This window comes from Saimiri boliviensis, chromosome 21 (assembly GCF_048565385.1).
Source record: "Saimiri boliviensis isolate mSaiBol1 chromosome 21, mSaiBol1.pri, whole genome shotgun sequence".
NCBI classification, from domain to species: Eukaryota; Metazoa; Chordata; class Mammalia; order Primates; family Cebidae; genus Saimiri; species Saimiri boliviensis.
The window spans coordinates 10,900,074-10,921,807 of NC_133469.1; the positions used below are offsets into that span (position 1 = coordinate 10,900,074).

At 40.2% G+C, this 21,734-nt stretch overlaps 1 protein-coding gene across 6 annotated transcripts in view; it reads left to right on the forward strand.

Annotated features, from left to right (window-relative positions):
* Positions 1–21,734, forward strand: part of MRTFA (myocardin related transcription factor A) — a 217,819-nt gene that overhangs the window by 82,014 nt on the left and 114,071 nt on the right. Inside the window, exon 1 of one of the 6 annotated variants that reach the window (XM_010343417.3) lies at positions 1–16,172. The exons of the other annotated variants lie outside the window; for them this stretch is intronic. Within the exon in view, the coding sequence (XP_010341719.1) occupies positions 16,127–16,172 (46 nt within the window). The 5' untranslated portion in view covers positions 1–16,126. The remainder of the gene's footprint in view (positions 16,173–21,734) is intronic. 6 annotated transcript variants of the gene reach the window in all.

Sequence of the window (21,734 nt, forward strand, 5' to 3'; positions counted from 1 at the left end):
GATACAGAATTATTCCTTTCCCTAATTTGAACCAGGATCTTCATGTTTATAATGTTATAGGTCCTTAGTTTCAGGTTCCTTGAAAGTTTCTTATAATCTTAATATTTCTTATAAAATAGAGAGATAGCTGTAAGTTAATGCGATCATTGTAAATACACCATTTCCTGCCTGGATTATTATAATTTCTTTCTAATTTCTCTGCTTTTGTCATCCCATTCCTTCCATAAATTCATTAATTCAGCATATATATATTCGCTAATATCAACGTATTATACACGATTAAATGGCAAACAAACCCGTGTCATTAGGAAATATACTCTATCATATAGCCTTGTCAGAGTAATCTGTTAAACTTCCTAGGTTAAAACATTTCAGTGATTGCCTTGTGGGATGAAACAAAAGGAAAATAAATTTCTTACCGGGTGCAGTGACTCATGCCTGTAATCCCAGCACTTTGGGAGGCAGAGGTACACAGATCACCTGAGATCAGGAGTTTGAGACCAGCCTGGTTAACATGGTGAAACCCTGTCTCTGCTAAAAATACAAAAATTAACCAGGTGTGTTGGCACATGCCTGTAGTCCCAGCTACTAGGGGGACCGAGGTGAGAGGATTGCTTGAACCCAGGAGACGGAGGTTGCAATGAGCCGAGATTGCGCCACTGCACTATAGCCTGGGTAACAGAACGAGACTCTCTCAAATAAATAAGTAAATAAATGAATAAATTTCTTGGCATGTTTTACAAGGCTTTGCAGAATCTGGTCTTTTTCTCTTTAACATCTTATTTCCCTATTTCTAGTATTTTTTCCAGCCCATTAAACTGTGTTAAGTACTGTTTATAAACTATATACTCATACCTCAAACTTTTTTTAATTCAAAATATTATAATTTGTTATGAAATACTTAAGATTGGAAAAAAATGTATAAAGAACAATATAGAAAATACTTGTGTGTTCAAGTACCACCCAGCTTATGTACTTTGCATAAATCTTCATTACCCCTGAAGGTAACTACTGACTTGAATTTGGTATTTCATTGCCAAATATGTCTGTATTCTTTTCCCATGTGAATATATTCTTTTCTTTTCTTTTTTTGAGACGGAGTTTCGCTCTTGTTAACCAGGCTGGAGTGCAATGGCGCGATCTTGGCTCACTGCAACCTCCGCCTCCTGGGTTCAAGCAGTTCTCCTGCCTCAGCCTCCCGAGTAGCTGGGACTACAGGCACGTGCCACCATGCCCAGCTAATTTTTGTATTTTTAGTAGAGACGGGGTTTCACCATGTTGACCAGAATGGTCTCGACCTCGTGATCCACCCGCCTCAGCCTCCCGAAGTGCTGGGATTACAGGCGTGAGCCACCGCACCTGGCCGTGAATATATTCTTTTTTTTTTTTTTGAGACAGAGTTTCGCGCTTGTTACCCAGGCTGGAGTGCAATGGCGCGATCTCGGCTCACTGCAGCCTCCGCCTCCTAGGTTCAGGCAATTCTCCTGCCTCAGCCTCCTGAGTAGCTGGGATTACAGGCACGCGCCACCATGCCCAGCTAATTTTTTGTATTTTTAGTAGAGACGGGGTTTCACCATGTTGACCAGGATGGTCTCGATCTCTCGACCTCGTAATCCACCCGTCTTGGCCTCCCAAAGTGCTGGGATTACAGGCTTGAGCCACCGTGCCCGGCCGAATATATTCTTAAACAATATATAATGTTGTTTCTCATGTTTTAGACCCATATATAAATGAGAGAAAAATATATTATGTGTTCTTCAGGAACTTGTGTTTATTGATCAGTATTGATTTTCCTTCTAAGTTAAAGATACTCTGTATTTTCATCTAATCCAAGCTGTTAATCCCCACTTACTGAATAGTTCTTTTTCCTACTGATCTTTAATGCCTGCTGTATTCTACGTGTGCCTGAGTTAGTTTTTAGGCTCTCTATTCTTTGGTCTTTCTGGCCATCTCTGTGTTAGTACTATCTTCTTTTAGTTATTGCCTAATAATTAGTCTTTCTGTTTGTTAGGACAGGTCTCTCTCTCCTTACCTTCTTTTTCAAAGTTGTCTTGGCTATTACCATTTTAATTTTTTATGATTTTAGAATTGGCTTATCAAGTTCTGCGCCAAAAAAAAAAAAAAAACCAAAAAAAACCCCCAAAACAGAAAAACCCTTTGGGATTTTTACCTCCAATATTTTATCATGAAAAAATTTAAACATAAAGTAGAAAGAAAAAACAGAAGTAGGAAGAATTTTACAATGAATACCTGCATGCCTATCTCTTAGATTATACCGTTAACATTTTATAAAACTTGCTTTATTCACATTCCAAGCACAAACACTGATCTGTGTGACCTCACCTGCTTTTGATTGAAAAAACTATGTGCATAAGTGTACCCACCCAGATCAAACCCATGTGTAAGGGTCAACTGTACAAAAATTTTGTAAAATAAACGTACTGGAGAATCTTTAAAACACTTGTTAAAAAAAAAAACAACTTGCTTTATAACATGGATATCCAAGTATCCATCTGTCAATCTAATTTTTAAATTTTAATTTAATTTTTTTTTGCAACAGGGTCTCACTCTGTTGCCCAGACTGGAGTGCAGTGGTGCGATCTTGGCTCACTGTAGCCCCGATCTTCTGAATTCAAGTGATTTTCCTGCCTTAGCCACCCAAGTAGCAGGGATTACAGGCATGTGCCACCACGAATGGCTAATTTTTGTATTTTTAGTGACAGGGTTTTACCTTGTTGCCCAGGCTGTTATCAAACTCCTGGCCTCAGGTGATCTGCCTGCCTCGGCCTCCCAAAGTCCTGTGATTACAGGCTTGAGCCATCATACCTAGCTGTCAATCTGATTTTTTTGATGTATCTTGAAGTAAATCGCAGACACTAGTACTCTTCCTGTTACTACAGTATAACATAAATACAGAATAACCCACAACTTGTGTTGTTATTATCATAAAGTGAGTATACCTGTTAGTAACTACTACTTAGGAGGAAATAATACGAATATTCCAGAACTTTCCCCTCCTTATGTTTCTTCCCAATCAATACTCCCTTCTCCCTGCTCAAAGGAAAGTACCATCCTGATTTTCAACACTGACTGGTTAGTTTTTAAATTTTATATAAATGGAGTCATACGTGTATATTCTGTTGGTGGTTTCTTTTTCTTTTTCTTTTTTTTTTTTACGGAGTTTCGCTCTTGTTTCCCAGGCTGGAGTGCAATGGTGTGATCTCGGCTCACCACAACCTCTGCCTCCTGGGTTCAAGTGATTCTCCTGCCTTAACCTTCTGAGTAGTAAAGGCGGGGTTTGTCCATGTTGGCCAGGTTGGTCTCGAACTCCTGACCTCAGGTGATCCGCCCACCTCGGCTTCCCAAAATGCTGGGATTACAGGCATGAGCCACCTCGCCTGGCTCTGTTGGTGGTTTCTTTGTGTTTTTGAAATTTGTTAATGTTGAATTGTGTGTGGCTGGAGTTTATTTTTATTGCTGTGTAATCAGTTCATCGTATGAATAAAATGCAATTTGTTTTTCCATTTTAGTGTTCATGGATGTTTAGGTTGTTTCACTTTGGGGCTATTATGAATCATGGGTTGCTGTGGAATTCTTTTTTTTATTTTTTTTGGAGACGGAGTTTCACTCTTGTTACCCAGGCTGGAGTGCAATTGAGTGATCTCGGCTCACCTCAACCTCTGCCTCCTGGGTTCAGGCAATTCTGCCTCAGCCTCCTGAGTAGCTGGAATTACAGGCACACGTCACCATGCCCAGCTAATTTTTTGTATTTTTAGTAGAGACGGGGTTTCACCACGTTGACCAGGATCTCTTGACCTCATGATCCACTTGCCTTGGCCTCCCAAAGTGCTGGGATTACAGGCTTGAGCCACCGTGCCCGGCCTGGAATTCTTGTATATGTCTTTTGGTATACTTGTTGGGATTTTTGTTTGAAATATGCCACTTATAGTTAAGTGGGGAGAATGTAATCCCACCATGTTGGGAGGCTGATATGTGAGGATTGCTTGAGCCCAGGAGTTTGAGATTACACCACTGCACTCCAGCCTGGGAGACATTCTGAGAACCTTGTCTTTAAAAAAAAAAAACAAAACAGTAGGTAGAAAATACACATTTTAAAATATTGAGTCTTCCTGTCCATTACTTTGTTTTAGCTCTTAAATTAAGTAGGTTTTCTTTAATGTCTTACACAGAGTTTTGTGAATGTCTCCAGAAGGGTCATATAGGTATTTATTAGTTTTATTATTGGATATCTCTCCTTTTTTGTAGATGTAAGTGGTATATTTTTATAAAATACTTTCTGTCCGATCTGGTGTCAAGAAATGTACAGGAGGCTGAGGCAGGAGAATTGCCTGAACCCGGGAGGCAGAGGTTGCGGTGAGCCGAGATCGCGCCATTGCACTCCAGCCTGGGCAACAAGAGTGAAACTCCGTCTCAAAAAAAAAAAAAAAAAAGAAATGTCAAGCTGGTGTAAAGAAATGTCAAGACTTTTCAAAATCCCTATTTCTTTTCTACATCTGTGGCCTTTGTTTGGGATACCTTTTCTCTCCCTCTCCTTGAAGTCTTTCCTAACTCATATTTAGTGTTAGATGCCCCTCTTGTGGTTTTCCCAGTTGCCCCTGCTTTTTTTTTTTTTTTTTTTTTTTTTTGAGATGATGTCTCCTTCAGTCACCCAGGCTGGAGTTCAGTGGCGCGATCTTGGCTGTTGACAACCTCTGCCTCCCAGGTTCAAGTGATTCTTGTGCCTCAGCCTCCTGAACAACTGGAATTACAGACATGTGCCACCATGCCTGGATGACTTTTGTATTTTTAGTAGAGACAGGATTTTACCATGTTGGCCAGGCTGGTCTGAAACTTTTGACCTCAAGTGATCCCATCTCCCCACCCTAACCCCTGCCTCAGCCTCCCACAGAGCTGGGATTACAGGTGTAAGCCACCATGCCCCAGTTGCCCTTTATGAACCTACTTTATCACCCTGTATTGTAATTGGAATTCTTCAAGCAGCAATGCATGAGCCTTTGAAAACTGAAATCAGACACTGCTTCACTAATCTCAAAACTCTTCAATGCTTTTCTGTGAGGCTTATGATGAAATCATAGTACTTATGATGTGGCCTTCATACTCTCTGATATTATTTCTTTTTTTTTTTTTTTTTTTGGTGTGGGGAGGAGACAGTCTTGCCCTGTCATCCAGACTGGAATACAGTGGTGTGATTGCAGCTCACTACAACCTCTGCCTCCCAGGTTCAAGTGATTCTTGTTCCTCAGCCACCGAGTAGCTGGAATTACAGGCATATGCCACCATGCCCAGATTTTTAAAATTATTTTGAGTAGAGATGGAGTTTTGCCATATTGGCCAGGCTGGTCTTGAACTCCTAACCTCAAGTTATGTGCCTGCCTTGTCCTACAAGTGCTGAGATTACAGACGTGAGCCACTATACCCGGCCTCTCTCTGATGTTATTTCTTACTCTTGTCCCCTAGCTTCCAGTCACACTGACTGTTTGCTATTTCTTGAACACATCAGACATGTTCCTATCCCAGGGCCTTGTACTTGTTGTGCCTTCATTGAAGTTCCTGCGCAAATGTCATTTCCTCAGGAAGGCCTTCCCTGCCTGTCTTCTCTAAAGTAGCACCTCCCGTTACTCTCTATCCTGATTTTTTTTCAAAGCACTTTGTGTGTGTGTGTGTGTGTGTGTGTGTGTGTGTGTGTGTTTTGTCTGTTTTTTCCCCTTAAATAGTATACTTCCTGAGGGCAGAAACTGTTCACTGGCATACACCCAATGAATGGTTTACTTGTTTATTCCACTACAGGTAAGAACTCTGTCTTCTTAGTAGAGTAGAAGACAGCTGTTACTGTTGGGCCCAAGGTGTTTGTGCATCTTCAGCCTTTTCCTCTGAAGTTTTTCACTTAGCATATAAATTAACTAAAATCTTAAAATCTTTCCCAACAACTCTAACCTTTCCTAAGTCTTTAACCTCCTGAAAGAATAGTTTACAGTTATTCGCTTTACTTTCTCATATTCCAGAAAATGCTTTATGGCTTTCTCATATTCCAGAAAATGCTTTATGGCTTCTGTCACTACCTGTCTTCAGAAACTGCCATTGCCAAAGCAATTTGTGTTCTTTTTGTTGTAGATCAAATAAGCCGTCTGTAGTGTATGCTACTTGACCTCTTTGCATAATTTGACATAGTTGTCAACTTGAAACTTTTCCTCCAGGGATATCTGTGACTTACCCTTTCTTGGCCTTTTTTTTTTTTTTTTTTCCCCAGTAGAGGCGGGGTTTCACCATGTTGACCAGGATGGTCTCGATCTCTTGACCTCGTGATTCACCTGCCTCGGCCTCCCAAAGTGTTCGGATTACAGGCTTGAGCCACCGCGCCTGGCTCCTGGCTTTTTAAACTCTACATTTCCAGCCTCTCTCTTTGCCGTTCAGACCTTTTGCTATCTTTCTCTACCTACCTCTTAAATTTTGTTACTCTCCAGCATTCAGCTCTAGAGGAAAGAGGCTGGTAAGAAGATTGCTATATTTTACAGTAGATTTTTTGCATGGTCATTTGCTGGGAGGTAATGATAGGAGCCAAAATGGAAAATATTTGAGAAGATTGTGAAATTGGAAAGTGTGGAGTTCTAGAACAGAATAAATTCTAGTGTTAGAGGAGGTGCTTTTTTAAGTGGATTTCCATTTATTGAATGGGTGTACTGTGTGTTGAGAGAGTGGAATGAGAAATGTACTTTGATCTGTTTCACATAGAAGCATGTATTATATAGAAATTGAGTGGTGGCCGGGTGGGGCGGCTCACGCCTGTAATCCCAGCACTTTGGGAGGCCAAGGCAGGCAGATCATTTGAGATCAGGAGTTCAGGATCAGCCTGGCCAACATGGTGAAACCTCTTTTCTACTAAAAATACAAAAAATTAACTGGGTGTGGTGGCAGGTTCCTGTAATTCCAGTTACTTAGGAGGCTGAGGCAGGAGAATCACTTGAACCGGGGAGACGGAGGTTGCAGTGAGCCAAGATCACACCACTGAACTCCAGCCTGGGAGAACAAGAGCGAGACTCTGTTTCAAAAAAGAAAAAAAAAAATCAGTGGGTTAGCAGAAGTCTCTATGGGGCACTAGGCAATCAAGGTCCTGACACCTTCATTTCCTAAACAGAGGAACTTGGAGCCTTAAAGAGAGGAGGTGCCTTTGGTTAACCCAAACTTTACTGGCCATTGTGAAATGTTGATAAAAATTTTTAAGGTATATTTTAGCTTGGAAACGTCTGTCTAATGAACTAAGCCCTTAGGCTTCAGCTCAGGGAGTTCTGGCATCCATTCAATCAGTATATCATAATGGCAAGTGATTTCTTTTATCAGTTATTGTAATTATTATTATTTGAGACAGTGTCTTGCTGTATTGCCTAGGCTGGAATACAGTGCTCACTGCAGCCTCCATCTCTTGGGCTAAAATGATCCTCCCACCTCAGTCTCCTGAGTAGTTGGGAATACAGGAGTGTGCCACCATGCCTGGATCATTTTTTAATATTTTGTATAGACAGAGTCTTGCTGTGTTGCCCATGCTGGCCCTGGCCTGTATTTCCTTTTTTGTGAAGTGGCAAGTTAAGTTTTTTGCCTACTCTATTGTATTTGTTTTTTTTTTTCTTGAGTAAGAGTTCTTTTTTTTTTTTTTTTTTTTTGAGACGGAGTTTGGCGCGATCTCGGCTTACCGCAACCTCTGCCTCCTGGGTTCAGGCACTTCTCCTGCCTCAGCCTCCTGAGTAGCTGGGATTACAGGCACGCACCACCATGCCCAGTTGATTTTTTTGTATTTTTAGTAGAGACGGGGTTTCACCATGTTGACCAGGATGGTCTCGATCTCTTGACCTTGTGATCCACCCGCCTTGGCCTCCCATAGTGCTGGGATTACAGGCTTGAGCCACCGCGCCCGGCCAGAGTAAGAGTTCTTTAAATATTCGGAATAGTAGTTTGTTGTTGCTTAAATGTATTGCAGACATCTTCTCCCACTTTGTGATTTGCCTTTTCCTTTCTCTTTATCCTGTCTTTTGATTAAGAATCTCTAAATTTAGCTGGATGTAGTATCTCATGCCTGTAATCCCAATGCTTTGGGAGGTCAAGGCTGTAGGAAGGCTTGAGGCCAGGAGTTCAAGACCAGGCTGGGCAACATAGCAAGACCCCATCACCTAAAAAAATGAGCCGGGCATGGTGGTATATGCCTCTAGTTCCACCTATTCGGGAGACTAAGGCAGAAGGATTGCTTGAGCCCAGGAGTTCAAAGTTACGAGCCATAATCACTCCATTGTACTGTAGCCTGGGTGACAGAGCAAGACCCTATCTCAAAACAAAACACAAAAAGAATTTCTAAATTTAATGTATTTTTATAGTTTGTGAGTTTTCTGTCTTATGTTTCTGGAAATAATTTTTCATATGGGAATAAGCTAAGACAATTTTTTTTTCAAGTGGATTCCCATTTATTGAAAATATTATTCTTTCCCCGGTAATCAACAGAGCTACCTCTTTTGTATATCAAGGACTTGATCTATGTAGGTATGTTTCTGAGCTCACTATTTGGTTTCATTGGGCTATTTGTGTATGCCTGCCCTCACAGTTTTAATTATGATAACTGTAATAAGCCCTGTTGTATGGGAGAAGTAAGTCTTCCCACCTTGTTCTTTTTCAAGAGTTTCATTCTTGTCTATTCTTGGTCTTTGCGTTTCCATCTAAATTTTAAAATCACTGTGGGATTTTGATTGCAAATGCATTACATCTATGAACCAATTTAGGAAGAACTGACCTTTTTAGAATATTACACTGTAGATATGTATTTTCCTCACTTATTTAGATCTTTTATAAGGTCTCTCAATGGGTTTTAAAATTTTTTCTCTGATGATCTTACACATCTTTTGTTAGATTTATTTTTAGACGGTTCATATATTTTATTGCTATTGTAAATGTTATCTTTTACAAAAAATTTATTTTCTAACTTGCTGATCTCAGATATTGTTTGGAGAGATACAAAGATGGAATTCTATGTGTGTCTGTAATCTGAGGTGCTGGATGGATTGGAAGAGCTATATAAAGAAAAGTAAGCAATAGAATGGGAGTGAAAAAGGGCTTACTAGTTCCTCTTTCACAGTGCGTTTTCTCTTCCTTTATGAAAGATTTAAGAAGTACCTTTTTGTTTTTCACATGTGCAGCCTGTGGAATAAAGGGCAGATCATGTATTTTTTTCTGTAAGGATACAAACTGTAATCCTGTATCCTTTCGAACTGAGCCTTTCATGCTTGCAAAAGAGGTTCTAATTAATTGCTGGGAGAAGTGAAAATTTTGAGTGGGTGGTTTCTGATCCAAACTACATTATTTCTTGGGGAAAGGAAAGAGGTTTGTTAATTATATTTCTCAGAAAGCCTGATTTTCAAGGATTTTCTAGATTAGGTCCCCCAGTTGAAAATTCTCCAATCTTAGGCATGTCAGTTGATTAAATGATTCTGTTTATAATGTGACTTAGAGAATTTCATAACCTACTTCATTCCAATACTTAGAGATAATCAATTTCTCATTCTTACTAAATTCATCACGTTATGTTAGGCCCCTGGAGAATAGATACCAGATAGAATTCCTGCTCCAGCATCAAAAAAAACCAAAAAGCCAATTTCTTTTTTTTTTGATGGAGTTTCACTCGTTACCCAGGCTGGAGTGCAATGGTGCGATCTCGGCTCACTGCAACTTCCGCCTCCTGGGTTCAGGCAATTCTCCTGCCTCAGCTTCCTGAGTACCTGGGATTACAGGCACGTGCCACCATGCCCAGCTAATTTTTTGTATTTTTAGTAGAGATGGGGTTTCACCATGTTGACCAGGATGGTCTCAATCTCTTGACCTCATGATCCACCCGCCTCGGCCTCCCAAAGTGCTGGGTTTACAGGCTTGAGCCACCACGCCCGGCCCCTAAAAACCCAATTTCTAATGGATCCCATCTCCCAGAGAAAATCTCTGTTAGCATATGGTTTATATCCCTCTAGTATTCTTGTAAATGTATGTTTTTTTTTTGTTTGTTTGTTTGTTTTTGAAATGGAGTTTCTCTCTCATTACTCAGGCTAGAGTGCAATGGCGCGATCTCAGCTTACCGCAACCTCTGCCTCCTGGGTTCAGTCAGTTCTCCTGCCTCAGCCTCCTGAGTAGGCAAATGTATGTTTTTTAAATAACCGAGCTAATACCACAGACCCAATTCTGTGTCCTGTTTTATTCATGTTACTAAAATAACATTTAATGGAGTGCATAACATTCTGTTCTGTGCCATCATTTACTTAATTTCTCCTTAAAAAAGGAGACATTTGAATTGTAATCATTTTCTGTTTTTCATCCTTACATTAATATTTGGATAAATACCCTTTTTTTTTAAGATGGAATCTCCTCTTGCTAGGCTGGAGTGCAGTGGCATGATCTTGGCTCACTGCAGCCTCTGCCTCCTGGGTTCAAGCAATTCTCCTGCCTCAGCCCACCAAGTAGCTGGGACTACAGGCACCCCCCACCTGGCTAATTTTCGTATTTTTAGTAGAGATGGGGTTTCACCATGTTGTCAAGGATGGTCTTGATTTCTTGACTTCGTGATCTACCTGCCTTGGCCTCCCAAAGTGCTGGGATTATAAGCATGAGTCACTGCGCTTGACCAGATAAATATCTTTTTTTTTTGGGGACGGAGTTTTGCTCTTGTTACCCGGGCTGAGTGCAATGGCGCTATCTCGGCTCATTGCAACCTCCGCCTTCTGGGTTCAGGCAATTCTCCTGCCTCAGCCTCCTGAGTAGCGGGGATTACAGGCACGCGGCACCATGCCCAACTAATTTTCTGTATTTTTAGTAGAGACGGGGTTTCACCATGTTGACCAGGATGGTCTCGATCTCTTGACCTCATGATCCACCTGCCTCGGCCTCCCAAAGTGCTGGGATTACAGGCGTGAGCCACCGCGCCTGGCTAGATAAATATCTTTTAAAACATTTTTTGCATTTCAGATTTTTTTTTTTTTTTTTTTTTTTTTTTTTTTTTTTTTTTTTTTTTTTTTTTTTTTTTGAGACGGAGTTTCGCTCTTGTTACCCAGGCTGGAGTGCAATGGTGCGATCTCGGCTCACCGCAACCTCCGCCTCCTGGGTTCAGGCAATTCTCCTGCCTCAGCCTCCTGAGTAGCTGGGATTACAGGCACGCACCACCATGCCCAGTTGATTTTTTTGTATTTTTAGTAGAGACGGGGTTTTACCATGTTGACCAGGATGGTCTCAATCTCTTGACCTCGTGATCCACCTGCCTCGGCCTCCCAAAGTGCTGGGATTACAGGCTTGAGCCACCGTGCCCGGCCTGCATTTCAGATTTTTCCTTAGAAGTGGAAATATTGACTTAAAGAATTTGACCATTTTAATGTTGGAAAAATTATTTTGTGATTATTAAGATCTTACCACTTAGCGCACAGTGCTAACTGTTGGAGAGAGAGTAATGAACAAGACAGATAAGGTTCTCATTATCATGGAATTTCTGTAGTTCTGTGAAAGAAAAAGACTTAACAAAGAGCTAGACAAGCTAATTCATAGTTACAAACTTTGGTAATTGCCTTTTTTTTTTTTTTGGAGATGAAGTCTTGTTCTGTCACCCAGGTTGGAGTGCAATGGTGTGATCTTGACTCACTGCAACCTCTGCTACCCGGGTTCAGGCGATTCTCTTGCCTCAGCCTCCTGAGTAGCTGGAATTACAGGTGCCCACCACTGCGCCTGGCTAATTTTTGTATTTTTAGTAGAGACAGTTTCACCACATTGGACAGGCTGGGTTTGAACTCTTGACCTCAGGTGATCCGCCTGCCTCGATCTCCCAAAGTGTTGGGATTACAGGCGTGAGCCACAGTGCCCAGCCAGTAGTTGCTTTTTTTGAAAAACAAAAACACAAGATGTTAGAATAACAGAGATCTAATAGTGAGGCTTCTAATGTAGGAGAGGGTGTTGGTTAGGAAAGGCTTCTTTGAGGAAGAGGCATTTAAGCAGAGATCCAAAGCATAAATAGTGGTTTGACAAACAAAAGAAGTAATAGTATATGTTTAGATGAGGGTAGAAGGAGAAATCAGGAGGAGGGACAGACAGAGGTTATTGGGGAAAACTGGCACAAAGGAAACTGGAAGGGTACCGGTAGATCAATGGAGGGAGTTTAGGAGGAAGTAGTATAAAATGAGTACTTCAGTATTTCAGACATAAAGGATGAATAAGTTATGAGTTGGCTGTTCATATTTATGGTTGTTGTATCCCTGAACATATACTGTACTTTGAAAAGTGAGCTGAGGCTGGGAATGGTGCTTCATACCTGTAATTCTGACACCTTGGGAGGCTGAGGTAGGCGGATCGCTTGAGGCCAGGAGTTTGAGACCACCCTGGGTAACATAGTGAGACTCCCTGCTCTACAAAAAATTTAAAAATGGGCCTGATGGGAGACTGAGGTGGGAGAATTGCTTGAGCCTGGGAGGTCAAGACTACATTGATGCGTGATCGTGCCACTGCACTGCAGCCTGGGCAACAGAGCAAGACCCTGTCTCAAATAAATAAAAATGTTTAAAAAGTGAGTTTAAAATATAGCCATCATCTAGGCTGGGCGCGGTGGCTCACACCTATAATCCCAGCGTTTTGGGAGGCTGAGGTGGATGGATCATGAGGTCATGAGTTGGAGACCAGCATAGCCAACATGGTGTTACCCCATCTCTACTGAAAACACAAAAAATTAGCTGGGCATCGTGGCAAGCGCCTGTAATCCCACCTACTTGGGAGGCTGAGGCAGGAGAATTGCTTGAAACCAGGAGGTGGAGGTTGCAGTGAACTGAGATGGCACCACTGCACTTCAGCCTGGGCAACAGAGTGAAACTCTGTCTCAAAAAAAAAAAAAAAAAGTTAATAACTGCTAAAACTGTTAAACAATTTAAAACTAGGTTGGGTGTGGTGGCTCATGCCTTGATTCCCAACACATTGGGAGGGCAAGGCTGGTGGATCACTAGAGGCCAGGAGTTCAAGACCAGCCTCGGCCAACATGGCAAAATTCCATCTCAACTAAAAAAAAAAAATATATATATATATATAAATTAGCCAGGTGTGGTGGTGGGCGCCTGTATTCCCAGCTACTTGGGAGGCTAAGGCATGAGAATCATTTGAACCCGGGAGGTAGAGGTTGCAGTGAGCTGAGATCTCGCCACTGCACTCCAGCCTGAATGGTAGAGTGAGACTTTGTCTCAAAAAAAAAAAAGCTATATTAGTATCCTGCAGTATTATGTCCCTTTAGAGTGAATTAATACAGACTGTAGATCATATCAAATTTGTGTTGATTAGCTAGTTATGATTAGAAGCAAAGCTTTTGTTCTTTTGAAAATTAAGATCATCATCTCTCATTGCCTTGATGCCATTAACTTGCAGTCATCTTCATTTGTGCAGAGCCCTTGTTAAAAGTTTATTTTAGTTTTTTTTCTATGAAATGTTACTAATTTGCACAGAAAAATAGTAGAACTGAAGCTTTCATAGGGGTTCAGACTTAGAATTGTGAAATTTATTTTTAAGTCTGTCTTCACAATGAATGTTGCTTTGCTAATACTCTGGAGAGTAAATGCAAAAATCGTAGCAATAGGGAAAGATTACATTGCTTCTTGTTTTTTATTTTTATTTTTTAAAGATTACTGTTAAAAAAAAATTTTTTTTAAGCTCTTTTTACCTCAAAGTGTCAATGAGATAATGGGTGTGGAATTGCGAAGAAAAAGTGAAATCAACTGAGATGTGATTTTTATTGTTACTTCTATTGCATGACTCTCAGCATCTCCTGTGGTGCTGGAGTATTGACACTGTGGCATTACATGCACTTTTCTACAATGAACAGAGTTTTGGCAGGAGGGAGACAGTCCTTTGTCCTTCCTACCATCTTCTGTGCAGGAATCTTAAAATTTATATTTATTTTTCTGCAAATACTGAACTGTGAGAACTTGTTTCATTTGCAAACCCTCATTACTAGAGAGACAAAGCAAATTTAACAAAGGTCAGGTGTGGTGGCTCAAGCCTGTAATCCCAACACTGGGTAGTTGAGGCAGGCAGATGGCTTGAGCCTAGGAGTTTGAGACCAGCCTGGGCAACATGGTGAAACCCCATCTTTACTAAAAATACAAGAGTTAGCCGGCATGTGGTGGCATGTGCCTGAAGTCCCAGATCTTTGTGAGGCTGAGGTGGGAGGATTGCTTGAGCCTGGGAGGCTGAGGCTGCAATTAGCCGAGATCATGCCATTGTACTCAGCCTGGCTGACAAAGTGAGACCCTGTCTCAAAAGAAGAGGAAGAAGAAGAAGAAGAAACTCTCACACAGCAAATTATACAGCCCACATAAGGACCAAGGAATGACTCAACCTTCTCAACCTTTTAGGAATGCTTTTCCCTTAAGTTGCTAACCTTTGACCAGATTGTCATGTAGTCTTAAAGTTGGAATTTACCCGGTTTTCATAAGTCATTTTGAGAATTTCGTTGCCAGAGGGGCCAGTGAGATGCTTTTGCCTTCCCAGGGCTGCATTTAGCCCACACCGGCTGCTACACATTGCCTGTTGAGTCATTCCCGCAGTTCTATATAGAGCTTTTCTGGCTTTTCTTTCAAACATGATGTTCTTGGAGTGAGAAAGGAAGTTTTTCTCTCTTGTGCAGTGTCTCCTTAACCCCAAATCTGCATTCCTTCTCTTTTCTAATAACAAAATATTGCCTTCAATCATTCTGAGAGTATTTTCTCTATTAAGGTCTCCTAGTGTGTTTATTTATCATTTGTTTGCTGTGTAAGCATTAAGGTATTCCCGGGGCTGTTTTGCAGCAGCAAGTTTTCACATATAGGCTGATAGTTAACCAGAAAAATTGAGGTATTCTAGATAAACATATCAAACATGGATTCTTAGTTTCCAGCTTTTTAAAAAGTCAATCAGATATTCTGAAAGGAATCTTAATATCATTATTATTAATATCAGTTAATTAAAGGTACTGTGAGGAATGGTGGCTCATGCCTGTAATCCCAGCACTTTGGGAGGCTAAGGTAAATGGATCGCTTGAGCCTCAGAGTTTGAGACCAGCTACTTGGGAGGCTGAGGTAGGAGGAGCGCTTGAGCCCCTGGAGGTTGAGGTTGCAGTAAGCCATGTTTGCATCACCGCACTCCAGCCTGGGCGACAGAGTGAGACCCTGTCTGAAACATACAAAAAAAAGTAAATAAAATCAATTAACGTCAGTATGCTGTCTATTCACAGACTGTATATCTAATATAGGCACAAGTAAAAGGCTCTTTTAGTGGACTGACAGATCTGAAAGACAGATTACAGCTCTGGAATGTATTCAGATGACTTTTTGAAACAGATATTTTAATTGGAGTGGGGGTGGAGAAATAGTTTCTATAGTTAAATATTCAGCTTTCTTAGCCTGTTATCTATAAATACCACAGATAAAAAAGCCATTGGAATTCTTTTTCAGAAAATTTATGTGGCTTACATTTTGTTTTTTTCTTTTATTTGTTTATTTTTCTTTTTTTTTTTAGTCTTTGTGTGGCTTACATTTTGTATATCTGTGTTTATATGTGTTTAATCCTCTTCCCCACCTCTCATCAATGGGTCAGTAATTGGACTGCTTCTTTCATGAGCTTGAGTTGTTTGGATGGTGTTTAATGTGTTGCACTAAACCGCATTAACAGTAGTCTCTTATAGTAGGATTTTGAACAAAACCTCATCTTCTCTTCTTATAAAGAGAGGAGAAAAGCAGTTGATCTGTTTTCTGAAAGTCTCTTTATATATGTCTCTCCCCTCCCCCAGAGACGAGTAACAAGGGGAGGTGTTCACTCACTGTTCTAACCACACTTAGTATGTCTTAACTGGAGAGCTTTTTGGTTTCCTGTCGGCAGCAATTCAACTCTGTGTCATCTTGACTCGCCTAAAGGGTGGATAAATTGGTAACTGCACTGAGAAGGGGAGTGAGTTCTCGCAGTCTGATTTGAGCATAAGGCATCAGATTGAATTTGTGAAAGCTTTCCGTAGCTTCTCAATACAGCTTTTTTCCTGTGATTTTGACTTTTCTTCATTATATTTGTGGACTTTTGTTTCTGGGAAGAATCCGTCATGACTCTACTAGAACCTGAGATGTTAATGATGGCAGTACAGTCAGGTAATTCCTATACATCCTAATTTCCTAATTTGCAGGTAATTTCCTACAAACCTTATTTGCCATAGGCTTCTTTTAAAAAAGTTGGTCATATTTCTACTAGGAGTGGATGGAAATGGGGAGGAAGAAATGTACTGCATTTTCAGTTTTTTAAATTAATTTTTCTCTTATTGCAAATTGTAGTTATTCTGAGAGCTTCGAATTAGATGCTTACTGGTATTAAGACTATTCAGCTGAGAAGACCTATTTGAGAAACAAACTATTTGTCTTCTTTAATCAAGTGTTTTATTATTGTCTGTGGCACTGTTTTTAGTGAAGGACAGTTAAATTGCTTTGCTGTTTTATACATTGTTATCCTTAATCACTAGTCTACACTCTTTTTTTATGAAAGCATCTTTAATTTTTTTTTTTTTCTTAGCTGTTCTTTCTCATTTGTGGTATAATCTTTCTGTATCATCTTTTGGTTCTGTGGAAATGCTCTTAATAACACATAGGATTAGGACTAAATTTTGGAGATGGGTAAGTTTGAGCAAAGAGTCAGTCAGCAGAATGCAGGATTTTTGAAATTTTATCTCAAAAACAATTTTCCAGTTCAAAGTTTTTTAATTTAAAAATACAGTTAATTTTTAATGGTTTCTTTTACTTTTAGTGTTTTAAAGCTTGGAAGTCAGATATCTAAAAATAGGGAATGTTCTTTTGCTATTTTTAGATCTTTACTAAAATGTAATCTGTAGTGTTTTCTTATTTCAGAGCATATCTTAAAAGATTCAGACAAGTGGCATTTGGGGGCCTCTTCCCCATCCGCTGGCTTTCACTCAAAGGAGAGTAAGACTCCTTGGTTCTGGCAGGTACTATCTCTGGCAGAATTGGTCTCTGTTCTCCTTGGAGAGCGCTTAGGTAGTATGTTGAAAGTCATGATACACATCAGTTGAAGACCGGATCAGATGCTATCTGGTTAATAAACCTTATGAACAGGGAAGAGGCAAAGAAGACAGATGCCCCTACCATTTTGTTCTTTCTGGTTTTACTAATATGACCATAATGAGTCATTTTTCATGCATATAGGGTATGTGTTTCAGGTTGCCTTTCCTTTTCCTCCCACAGATCTATTGAGCTTTGTGTTCTAAACAAGATAGTGTGCTTATCTGAATGTTTCCCATCTGTCTTTGATGAAAAAGCTCTCAGTTAAACTAACTTGGATTTATTTTACCACGTCTGTGCTATGTGTGGGCAAGTGCCTATTTTTTATCTTGAGGGGTAGATTTTAGCATTTGAACTTTCTCCCTTTTAAAAATCACCTTGTTACTTATAGATCATCTCAGTCCAGTAACTTTTCTTTATAAAGGTTGAGATTGTTTGCTTTCTTCTCAGGTAGTCTCAGTGTTCTTAGCCTTAAAAGGGAAAGGGACATACTTAATATTTTCTTGTCTTACCTACTAAGAGTTGCTTTTCCTTCGGCATGTGTTGACAGGGCTAGCCACCCATCTGTTGGACTAGCTACCTCATAAAACTTTCAAAGGATAATAGTATGCAAAATGAAATTGACAGGAGTGTTGAATGCAGGTAGAATGAAGGGTCTGCCAAAAATAGCATGTGTGTGAACTTATTTCTTTTGTTTATGTTCGTAAAAGTGGAGAGACTCTGGGTGTAGAAATGAGTAATAGCAAAATGATGCCTCCAGAACCTGTCTTTCCTAAATGATCAAAAACGTTAACAATGTTGGTTTTGTAAAACCGATGTTTTGTTCTGAAGTGCTGTAGCCATTAGCTGGATTCTAATAGTAATATGACAGGCATATAGTAAAATATTGTCTTTATTTATGATAGGAAATGAAAAAGCATCTGTTATGAAACCTCAGTGAACTAAAAGCCATTCTCTGAAAAGTCGAGACTTCTGGACTTTATCAACAGATAAACACATGAGCCATAGATTTTCTAGAAATAGAATATTTTAACCTATATGAATATATGCTTTGTAGGTGAGACTGCTATTTAATGAGAGTTTTAAAGTAAATGTTGTTGACAGAATTCAGGAAGGAAAGTTTTACCCTAAATAAAACTTTAGGATACTGAATACGATAGCAAAGTTCCAGGGTACATTGTATATTTATGAAGAGTTTTCACTTGAATATTTGGAGCTTGAGGGTTTTGGTGAGACCTGTTCATGTATGTTATATACAAACTTTCAGTCTGGGCACGGTGACTCACACCTATAATCCCAACACATGGGGAGGCTGAGGCAGGAGGATTGCAGGAGGATTGTTCAAGACCTCAGCTGTACAAAAATTTTTTTTAAAAATTAGCTAGGCATGTTGGTGCCCACCAGTAGTCAGAGCTACTTGGGAGGCTGAGGTGGTAGGATCGATTGAGCCCAGGAGGTGGAGACTACAACAAGCTGTGATTATGCCACTCCAACCTGTGTGACAGAGCAAGATTCTGTCTCAAAAAATAAAACTTATTCTCCTCACTGCTGGTGGTCTCTTACTGGTCCTTTGGAACCAGTCATATGTGGCTTCGGATATTGGCACATGGTAGACAGTAAGTAATTTTGAATGAGATGATGAAGGCATACTTTCCTTAATAAAACAAGCATAAGCTTTTAAGTCAAGATTTTATCGAAGTATTTTGAGGTCTGTTCTTACATTAAGAAATGAATCCTCTACCCACCATCCTGTATTTTAGCCAGTCCTTGCCCAAAGCAGATGTTGTTGAAAAATAGCTTTCAAAGTTGAAATTCTTCTGCATCTCAGAATGCGCGGTATGCATGTCTGCCTGTGTTGTTTATTGCTGAATGTAAGTGTTGTAGTAAAACCACAGTTAGAGCTTTCCTCATTACTATGGAAACATATCTGGATCATTTTGATTAGAAAATGAATGATCTAAGATGGACATGGTGGGGCCAGGCTCAGTGGCTTACGCCTGTAATCCCAGCCCTTTAGGAAGCTGAGGCAGGTAGATCATTTGAGGTCAGGAGTTCAAGACCAGCCTGGCCAACATGGTGAAACCCTGTTTCTACTAAAAATACAAAAATTAGCCAGGCATGGTGGTGGGTATCTGTAGTCCCAGCACATACCTGTAGTCTCTGGGAGGCAGAGGCTGCAGTGAGCCAAGATTGTGCCACTGCACTCCAGCCTGGGCGACAGAGTGAGACCCTGCCTCAAAAAAGAGAAAACAAAAATAACCAACAACAGCAACAAAAAATAAGATGGACATTATGGGATTTCTGAAGCTAAGTCTTAGGGAATCTTGGGACATAGTACTGACTCTGGTGTGTTTTAGAATGGAGGAATGCTACGACTTGGCTCTTGACAGCTAATATGTAAGGTTTTGACTAGGCAGGCCCTGAGCTGTATCCAGCCAGTGCAGTCCTCTTAGTTATAACGTTACAGCAGCGGGACAGAGTTCACTTGTAGAGAAAAGGATTGAGACAGTTCCTTAGGTATGCTTTGGTCCATGCCCTAAACCTGATCTTAATGAGGCATAGTTAGGGCGTCACTTTGTGGTTTTTTTGCCCTCTCTGTCTTGTGCATGTATGTATGCACACCCATACCCACACATTTGTCCATGCACAGGATGTCACTGGACGGATCACAGAAACTGGTAACAGTGGCTGCCTCAGTAAAGGGGAATAGAGGACTGGAGGGCCGGGGTGGAAGAGAGTTTTTGTTGTTATTATGAGAGTACTCCCTAAATGCAAAAGAATATATAAAGTATCATAAGATTTGATTAAGGCACACCTACTATCCAGGCTAAGAAATACAGCACAACCTATACACTGAAGTCTTCTAAGTGTTTGCTTTGGTTTATCCCTCAGAAAATACTTTTGCTTTTAACTGTAGGCTTTAAAGTCTTTTTGGTTTTATACTACATATGTGTTACCTATTTGAAAGTATTTGTTAATTATTTTTAAAAATATTTCTTCAGCACTTTGGGAGGCTGAAGCAGGCGAATCATTTTATGTTAGGAGTTTGAGAGACCAGCCTTGCCAACATGTTGAAACCCCATCTCTACTAAAAATAAAAAAGTTAGCTGGGCATGGTGGTAGTTGCCTGTAGTCCCAGCTACTTGGGAGGCTGAGGCAGGGGAATCTCTTGAACCCTGGAGGCGGAGGTTGCAGTGAGCCAAGATCACACCACTGCACTGCAGCCTGACGATAGAGCGAGACTCCGTCTCAAAAAAATAAAAAAAATAAATTTCTCTAGTCCATTTAGTCTTTCCTTCCTTGATATCTGTATACTTAAAATTCCTGCATATGTCTTTAACTTCGAGTTCCCTAATCATTACAGTTTGTCTCTGCACTGTTTGTTTTAGAATAGTATGGGTCAGGAGGGGAGTGGCAATTAATAAAAATGAGGTTGAAAGGAAGCATCATAGGGCAGATTGTGGACAAATGAGTTTTGTCCTTTTTGATAGTATGTTAAGTCTTTAACGAAGGTGCCCCGTTTGGGTTCACATAACTCAGAGGTCTATAGAACTGATGAAAAACTTGAGATTGGACCAGCAATCCCTACTTTTTAGATCTCGTAATGTTCTAAATCTTTTGGCAAGGTCTACAATGGAAGAGGAAGAATTGTCTTGTAATACATTAACACTAACGATAGCTGATGAGCTTTTTAAAAAATTGCAAAAAAAAAATCTGATAATGTTTTAAGAAAGTTTATGAATTTGTGTTGGGGCACATTCAAAGCCATCCTGGGCTGCAGGATGGACAAGCTTGTGCTAAATATTAATGTGGCCTTTAAAAAAACATACTTTTTTAATATTTAAGGGATTTTAAAGTTTGAGGGAAACCTTAGGTAGGGGAAGCCTTAGGTAGAAAATCCTTGCCCTTCACTTTAAGATGAGGAAATTGGCCTATTTCAAAGAAACCATTCATGGCCTCTAATATATGAGATTGTTTATAATTTTTCCCAAAAATCTTGGTTTTCCTTGGGGTTTTCCATTGCAGGATTTTATCATTACTCAGACTGACTCACATCTTAGGAGATGGAGATAAAAACCAGGGCCTGATCTACCTTCTGCTTGCTAGGAAGTGGAGTCAGAATGCAACAGGCCTCGTAATTCTCCAGTGGACCTTCATCTTATCTTACTCTGTTTTCTCTGGCCTTGGTGATCTCATACTTCAGTGATGATCTCAGAAGACAGGTAGGTAGACAGACAGCTGTTGTCAACAGTATTCTGGCTTACATCTTACTGCCCCTTCTCTGACTCATTAGTTTATCTGAAGTCCCCTTAGAGTTAGGACGCAGATCAAAGAAAATCTGAATTCATCTGTCAGTCTGCATCTTTTTTTTCTGCCTTTTTATTTCTTTTTGGATGAGGCAAACTGTCAAGACCAAGAACTAACAGTTTTAGCTTTATTAAAACAGTGCCAAATTAAATAAAGATGAGACTCATGAAGTCTTTTTTTTTTTTTTTTTTTGTGGAACTTTACTTTTATGGTTACCAATGCATTCTTTTTTTTTTTTTTTTTTTTTTTTTTGAGACGGAGTTTCGCTCTTGTTACCCAGGCTGGAGTGCAATGGCGCGATCTCGGCTCACCGCAACCTCCGCCTCCTGGGTTCAG